General features: G+C 46.6%; 1 protein-coding gene across 1 annotated transcript; it reads left to right on the forward strand.

The window, feature by feature from the left end:
* The first annotated feature begins 394 nt into the window (after nt 1-394).
* Nucleotides 395-7,045, forward strand: LOC116911694 (alpha-1,3-mannosyl-glycoprotein 4-beta-N-acetylglucosaminyltransferase-like protein MGAT4E). The gene is made up of 2 exons (XM_032915650.1): nt 395-476; nt 5,342-7,045. Exon 2 carries the CDS (start codon nt 5,449-5,451, stop codon nt 6,484-6,486), a length of 1,038 nt encoding a protein of 345 aa, XP_032771541.1. The 5' UTR covers nt 395-476; nt 5,342-5,448; the 3' UTR covers nt 6,487-7,045.
* Nucleotides 7,046-8,612: the final 1,567 nt, after the last annotated feature.

The raw sequence follows: 8,612 nt of genomic DNA on the forward strand, positions 1-8,612 counted from the left end.
TCGTCCTGCACGTCCCAGAAGAAAACAAAGATGTCAAAACTACGGTGACTATTCTTTGGGACACTGGGAGTCTGTGGTGGGAGAGCTGAGGACAGGCAGGTTGCCCAAGGCCTCTGGACTTCCCTTCCAAAGCTTTCCCTCTGAGTGGAATGGGGTGTGGCTCTACCCACTGTTCTGTAAATTACTACACCGGCTTGCCATGCTTCTCAAGACGAGAGACAAGACAGATTCCAACAAGGCCCATGGATCTCTGGGCTCATGGCCAGGCACTGCACTGGCCTCTCTCTACCTAAAAGGCACATGGGAAGTTGGGAGAAATAAATAAAGGCTGTGGTTTTATGAAAAGACGTGTATCTGTTGGTCTTTGTCAATGGTCCAGGTGATCAAGCATGGCAATAAGAAGAACTCCAAATCACTAAACAGCTGGCAGAGCATCACCTCCAAGTACCTGAAAGAAATCCATCAGAGAAGAAAGAGTGAGTACCAGGGAGAGGGAGAGTGCAGTGTCAGCAAGAGGAGGACCACAGGAGGGAAGATGGGGAGTGGGGTGGGGGTGGGACTTGGGAATGACAGTGTCACAGGAAGAGGAGGACCACAGGAGGGAAAATGACCTGGAAAGAAGAGGGCAGGAGGAGAAAAAGGCACTGTGTCCAGAAACACTTGAATCTGCCTGACAACTCCCTCCCCAGACCCAGGACATTGACAAACCAGGAGTATGAGGAAGGAAGGAGGGATAAAGGTAGTTGTTTTCAATGGGATGGATCAGGGGATAAAGGCTAGATAGTTAAGTGGTTAGAAGCATTTGCTCTTCCTCTCGAGGATCTGAGTTCATGTTTCCAGCATGTCCCTTCTCTCTCTCTCTCTCTCTCTCTCTCTCTCTCTCTCTCTCTCTCTCTCTCTCTCACACACACACACACACACACACACACAACATATGCATACACCCACATACAAAACACTAAAAATAAAAAAAAAACCAGGCAGAAACAATATCTTGATCACATACTATATCTCTTCACATTACCTTGTATATACACTTATCTGCAACGCCATACATCTCCGCATTGGGTAAACAAGGAGTGACTCCCTTGTGTAACTTAACAGTTCAATCTGCAATTATGACTACGCCCTAGGAACGGTTGGCTATGTGCCTTCTGCAGGATGGGGTTGGGGTGGGGAATGGATGATCCTTTGGCTTTTGTTGGCCGACTTTGAAAAAGGGTCTCACCATGTAGACAAAGTGGACCTCAGAGATCCTCCTGCCTCTGCCTCCTGAGTGCTGGAATCGAAGGTGTGCACCATCATGCCATGCCTTTTATTTTATTATTTAATTAAGTGGACGCATGTGTCTCTGTCTCTGGGCATATGTGCAGGAGTACAAGTGTCCACAGAAGCTAGAAGAGGGCGTCAGATTCTCTGGGGCTACAGTTACAGGCCGTTGGTTGTGAGCCCTCGAGCTGGACGGTAGCACCTGAACTCAGGTCCTCTGAGCAGTAGGCACTCTTAACCACTGGGCCATCCCTCCAGCCCTCATGTGGCCTTTTTTGGACGGGGGTGGGGTGGGGTGGCCTCAACCATTGGTTTTTGTTGACTTACGAGTGATTAGTATATGTACATATACATACGTATATTATGGCATAGAATATGTATGGATCCCTGGGAGCTGCAGGTGCAGGTATTGTGAGCTGCATGGCTTGGGTGTGAATGTAACTTTTATTTGCCAGACGTAATTGTCATCTCAGAGGCTTAGTGCTGAATAAACTCACCCTTTCTCCCTCTTTCTGAACTCTGGCCGGCTGGTTCAACTCAGCTGTTCCGGCTCAAACTCTTCTCCAAGCTGACTGATCCAATCTGACTTCTCTCAGCTTCTCATTGAATTTCTCTGCTTGGACTCAAACTAACTCCAGCAATTTGTTCTAACCTCCTGGCTCCTCATTCTCTGGCTTCAACTGCAGCTACTGTACAAACTGAATGAAGCTGACCTCAACTCCACTGTACTGACTGACTGAACTGAACTCAACTGACTGAACCAACTTCAACTCCTCCACTCTCTCTTCCTGCTCTGTCTATCAACTCACAGACGCAGACAAAATGACTAGAACTCCTGCCTCTGTCTCCTGACCTCTGGGAGTAAAGGTGTATACCACCACCATACCTGGACCAAAACTTTTCTTTACCTAAACCTGGATGGGCTTGAACTCAGAGATCTGCTTGCCTCTGTCTCTTGGGATTAAAGGGGTGTCTGTGTTCCAGTCAGGGCAGCCATGTTGCTGAATTAAAATTCCTTTACACTTGGGTTCGATGAACTGAACTCAGGTCCTCTGAGGGTCAAACTTTTGGATAAGGTCTCCATGTCTGGCCAAGGCTGGCCTCCTCCTTCCTATGTATCTCAGGCTGGCTTTGAATTGAACTCTTCCTGCCTCAGTGTCCTAGGTCCTGGGAGTAAGTTATGTACCCTCATGCCTAACTTTAGAGCATTTAAATAAAAGGGAAGAGGAATTCGTTGAGATATTTTTTTTTCTTTTTTTTTTTTTTTCCCTTTTTTTTTTTTTTTTTTTTTGGAGCTGGGGACTGAACCCAGGGCCTCGTGACTTCCTAGGCAAGCGCCTCACCACTGAGCTAAATCCCCAACCCCTTCGTTGAGATATTTTTAAAAAAAGAGTTGTGGCTAAAGTTGTCTATATGCATTTTTGGGTAGAAGAATTCAATGATTAAGAAAAATATATGAGTGAAAAAGAAGATTAAACCACTGTGGGGAAGAATAAAGTTAGTCATTGTAAGAAAGAGCAATCGCTGGATTAAAGAATATTGGAGGGCTGGAGAGATGGCTCAGTGGTTAAGAGCACTGACTGCGGGGTTTGGGATTTAGCTTAGTTTTAAAGCGCTTGCCTATGAAGAGAAAGTCCGTGGGTTCGGTCCCCAGCTACGAAAAAAAAAACCAAAAAAAAAAAAAAAAAAAAGAGCACTGACTGCTCTTCTCAAGGTCCTGAGTTCAATTCCCAGCAACCACATGGTGGCTCACAACCATCTGTAATGGGATGCCCTCTATATAATAAATAAATAAATCTTAAAAAAAAAAAAAAGAATATTAGAAACAGGAGGGTCTTAGATCAAAGAGCACAAATCTTTTTGTTTTATGGTTTTTAGGACTAAGCTCAGGGGTGAAAGAGGGTGAAAGGAACTGGCCAACAACATAGCCAGAAGTAGCAGTAAAAGTCCTGGGCTGGGGAAATGGAACAGTGTAGACCCGGTGCTCTCCAGAGTGTGTGTGTATCTTAGCACTACAGTGGGAGGAAGGGTTCTGTCAGCTTATACCTGCAGTTGACAGTCAAAACTCAAGGAAGTCAAGATTGGAACTCACAGGAACCTGGAGGCAAGAGCTGATGCAGAAGCCACGGAGGGAGACTACTTGCTCTGTTTGTTTTCTTCTGTATCTCAGGACCACCTGTCCAGGGGTGGCCCCGCCCACAGGGAGCTGAACCCTCCCACACCAGTCGTTAATGAAGAAAATGTCCACAGAGTTGCCTACAGGCCCAGTTTATGAAGGCATCTTTTCCAATTAAGATTCCCCTTTGCTGGATAACTCTAGCTTGTGTCATGGTGACAAAAACCAAGACAGTGCATCAGAACAAAACAAATGTCTTAGGCTCCTGGATGCTAAAGAACGTCCTTTCTTTCTTTCTTTCTTTTTTTCTAATGTATCTTTTTAAAAGGGATTATTGGGAAGATAAGTTGGCTGAAAGGCTTAAAGCAGAAGGAATTATAATCATAACAGGACTGGAGAGATGGCTCAGTGGTTAAGAGCACTGACTGCTCTTCCAAAGGTCCTGAGTTCAATTCCCAGCAACCACATGGTGGCTCACAACCATCTGTAATGGGATCCGATGCCCTCTTCTGGTGTGTCTGAAGACAGTGACAGTGTACTCATATACATATAATAAATAATTCTAAAAAATTATATAAAAATAATAACCATAACAATTAGCTAGTATTTATCAAGTTCTTTAACCACAAGCTTCAAGTTTAAAAAACACTCAGAAGGGTTGGACATGCTGGCGCAAGGCTGCAATCTCAGTACTTAGCTGAAGCAGGAGGATTGCTGAGAGTTCAAGCTCAGCTTAGACAACAAAGTGATTCCAAGGCAGCAATGTTTACATAGAAAGACCTTGTCTCATTGTTGTTGTTGTTGATGGTGGTGGTGGTGGTGGTGGTGGTGGTGGTGGTGGTGGTTTGTTTTTGAGTCTGGGTTTCTCTGTGTAGTCCTGGCTGTCCTGAAACTCTGTAGACCAGGCTGGCCCCAAGCTGAGATTTACCCCACTCTGCCTCCCAAGTGCTAAGAATAAAGGAAGGAGGGGTTGGGGATTTAGCTCAGCGGTAGAGCACTTGCCTAGCGAGCGCAAGGCCCTGGGTTTGGTCCCCAGCTCCGAAAAAAGAAAAAAAAAAAAAAAGAATAAAGGAAGGAGCCACCACACCTGGCAAAAACCTTGTCCTAGAAGAAATATTCAGAAGAATCCACTGGGATTCTGGGGCACTTAGCTTGGTATTTCTTCAACTCTTAAGTACATACAAGTGACATAGTTGAAACATTCTGGAGATGGCCTCAGGATTCTGTATGTCTAATAAAGTTGCAGATGAGGCTAAAATTTCTGGACGGATGACCACATTTAGGAGCACCAAGAATGGGGTTGGAAGAAATAGCTCAGCAGCTATGAGCACTGTGTTCTTTCCAGGAACCCTCGTTCAATTCCAGCACCCACATGGCAGCTCACAACTGTCTGTAACCCCAGTTCCAGGGGATCAGATGTCCTCATAGACTTAGAGGTAAAACACCATTCGCATTAAATAACTGAATAAAAATAAATAGATAAACAAATCGATCTTTAAACAGAACTCTTGGTCTGTTTTTTTTTAAAGTAGCAGCAATGTGCATATTCTTTCTGCCCAGTAAAAAAAAAAAAAAAAGTCCCAAATGTCACCCTCTAATCTTTAAGATTTGTTTGTGTGTGAGTCAGTGTCCACGGAGGTCAGAAGGTGCTGAATCTGCTAACGTAAGTTACAGGCAGTTGTAAGTCTCTTAACATGGGTACAGGGAACCAAACTTGGGCCTTCTGGAAGACCAGAGGATGAGCCGCTACTCCAGGACTATTCCCCAGGACTCTAAGCTTTATTTTATTTATGACGGGGTCTCACTGAACTCATGGTCCTCCTACCTCAGCTTCCTTAGTACAGAGAGGTTAGATTCTAGTCATGCCTCACCATGAGTTTCGCCATTAGCTTCTCTAATCTTGTTGAGCACTCATCACTACCATCCACTGACAGTTGTCCCTGTTTTACCTCTCAGCATGGTTGACAGTGGGGATCACCTCAGAGTCAGGAAACGGTCAAAATGGCCTCCTGGATACCCTGGCCTCCCTGTACCACGCCTCCTCCACATCTGAGCAGAGACAAATGACTGTGCTGGTCCACCTGGCCGACTCTGACCCCACCTGGCTCAAGAGAACTATCTTCCGCATTTCAAGTCTCTACAGGTCCCAGATTTTGACAGGGCAATTACTACTGATCCATGCCCCACCTGATGCCTACCCCACTGTGTCTAATGTCCAGAAGGAGATCTCTCAGGGGCAGATCTACTCCAAGCAGAATGTAGATCACGCTTTCCTCATGAGCTTTGCCACAAAGCTCTCCCCTTACTTCCTGTTGATAGAGGACGATGTCTTTTGTGCCCCCAATTTTGTCGACCACATTCGCTCAAAGGTGATCGGCAGGAAGCCCAACACATGGGTGCTCCTGGAGTTCTCTAATATGGGCATCCTGGGTAAACTTCTCCACAGCAAGGACCTTCCACTCCTGACCCGTTTCCTCCTCCTCTTCCACAAGGAGCGACCTCTCGACTGGCTGATCCGTCATTTCTGTACCCTCTTGGCCCAGCAAAGCCCAATCCTCTACAGACCCTTTCTCTTCTACCACAGGTTGACTCACTTCACTTTCACAAACAACGTAACAGACCAGGAAGAAGATCTTCCTTGTCCCGATAGCCTCACTGGAACGGTTTTCACGGACATGAGGTTCTCTGATGTTCATTCCCCGCAGGCGGCCTATGCTCTGGACGAGTCTTTCTTTTGGTCCTACAATGTCAGTACAGGGAACTACTTGATCTTGATTTTGAACAATCCAGCGAACCTCGACAGAGTGCAAATAAGAACAGGCTCCATCACGGATGGAAAGTACATCCTAGAGAAAGGACAGGTGGAACTAGGCTACGAGCCTGAAGGAACGCCCCCGAACTGCACCAGCTTTACCCTGCTTGGCCATCTTGTGCAGGGGCAGATGGATCAGATCATCCTGAAAAGTGCTGGGTCTGAAGTAAGCTGCGTGAAGCTGGCAGTGAACGCTAATCAGGTCGGGGGTCTCATGGTCAGGCATATCTACATCTGGGGGGAGAATGCCGAAGTCAGAAGAAATAATCAAAGATATGATAAGTGGTGATGCTATGTCAGTACCAACAATTAAAAGCTCGAACCGTTTCATCCAGCCAATCTGAGCAATCCGAGGGGACGGTAGACAGGAAAGCAGGCCCGTGTCCCCGAGTGGAGCATCCTCCACCTCAGCCTTCAGCGGCTACGTGCCCTGCTCACTGGGTTTGAAAAGAAAGTCTCAGACAGGCCCAGACATGTGGGACATTTCTGTTATTGCCATCCCCACCCAGGTGAGAAGGGAGGGGTGGGTTTTTTCCAACCAAAAGGCCTCAGAGTAGGATCCCCTCCCTTCTAGCTGGGCTACTTTAAGAAACCTGAGCGTCAGGAATCAATATGTCACAAGAGATAGGACAGAGAAGCGGGGCTCCCTGACTTCCCACTAGCAACATCGCCTATCACCTTCCTTCCATCAGTGAGGGTGGAGACGGGTATCAGCTGGTACCAGAAGGAAGGGTGGGCGTGATGTGGTCTAGTGTGGGAGACCCCTGGGTCTGGGATGTAAGGCAGAGGTGACATCTCTGTAGGGTTACTGTGACAATCAAGTGTGATAAACGTGCGAGGACTCCAAATCATAAAGCAAAAATATGTCGCGTGGGGTCATGATGTCACCCAAGTTCATCAGGGGGCTGGAGAGAGGGCTCAGCGGTTAAGAGCACTGACTGCTCTTCCGGAGGTCCTGAGTTCAATTCCCAGTAACTGCTTGGTGGCTCACAACCATCTGTAAAGGGATCAGATGCCCTCTTATGGTGTGTCTGAAGACAGTGACAGTGCACTCAATATAAATAAGTAAATAAATAAATAATCAAGCAAGCACTGACTGTTCTTCCTGCGGTCATTTGACCCCCAGCCTTCCCATGGTGGCTCAGAACTGTTTATTACTCCAGTTCCAAGGGGTCCCAAAGCCTTCTTTTAGCTTCTGAAAGCATTGTACATACATGATATACAGACATACATGCAGGAAAACCATCCATACACATACAATAGAAATAAAAGTTAAAAAGAAAGTCTTAAAATTCTTCAGTGGCTTCCCATAGCTGCTGAGTTACAAACTTTTTTTTTTAAAGCTTTATTTATTTAATGTATATGAGTACACTGTAGCTGTCCTCAGACACACCAGAAGAGAGCATCGAATCTCATTACAGATGGTTGTGAGCCACCGTGTGGTTGTTCTTAACCCCTGAGCCATCTCTCCAGCCAGGTTACAGGCGTTTCTAACGCAGCCCCCCCCTTGCTCAGCTCATGGCTAACCATTGTCTGGGGCAGAGTTCTTCTAGCGCCTTTTGTGAGCCTGAGTTCATCCCCTGCCCTTGCTCTTTTGCATGTTCTGGCTGAGGCCTGAATCTCCCCCACCTCACTGACTACTAGTGTCTGTCAGCTTCTTTCTGCCACCACCAAGGCCACCATGGCTAGGTCCTGTTACCTGCTCCCTTAGCACCTTGTCTTCTATTTTGCAGGTCTTTACAAAGGTGTGGCTGTTTAAGGTTCCTAATCCCTTCTCTCTTTAGACCCCAAACACGTGCTTTCTGAGGTTAGAAATGCCATGTCGGGGTTGGGGATTTAGCTCAGTGGTAGAGCTCTTGCCTAGCAAGCGCAAGGCCCTGGGTTCGATCCCCAGCTCCGGAAAAAAAGAATAGGAAAAAAAAAAAAAAGGAAATGGCATGTCTATTTTCTTTATCCCTGTGTGCCTGAGGCCTCACAGAGGACTTGACCAGGCAGGTATTTTTTATCTGCTGGGAAAAAAAAAAAAAAAGCAACCAAATCAGAGGCAGCCGAACCTCCAGTCTCCTCATTCTCCTTAGCCCCAAGTCTGAGGTAATCAGACACCAGCTGCCCCACCCCAAACACTCAGCCAGCCAGGCACCTGCCTTGTCTACCAGAAGAGTCCAGGGAGGTGTCCTTCCCCTGTCTGTCAAGACCCAAAATATTGAAGAACCAGCCTGCCTCCCTCTGAGGCTTAAAAAGCCATCTTCTAGTAAAGACAAACGAGGCTCAGACCTGTCTACGGTTAAACCTGTTTCTCAAGGATCAGGCTATGCCCACCTCTAACCTTAACTACGAATGGTTCTGCACGGCCTGTTCCAGGAATGGCAATCATGCCTTCATTTCAAAAAGTTGTTTATGACCAACTTGCAACCC

This window comes from Rattus rattus, chromosome 10, assembly GCF_011064425.1.
Source record: "Rattus rattus isolate New Zealand chromosome 10, Rrattus_CSIRO_v1, whole genome shotgun sequence".
NCBI classification, from domain to species: domain Eukaryota; kingdom Metazoa; phylum Chordata; class Mammalia; order Rodentia; family Muridae; genus Rattus; species Rattus rattus.

What these genes read in the sequence shown, in the direction of transcription:
- LOC116911694 (XM_032915650.1), top strand. Translation starts at nt 5,449, where the DNA reads ATGACTGTGCTGGTCCACCTGGCCGACTCTGACCCCACCTGGCTCAAG.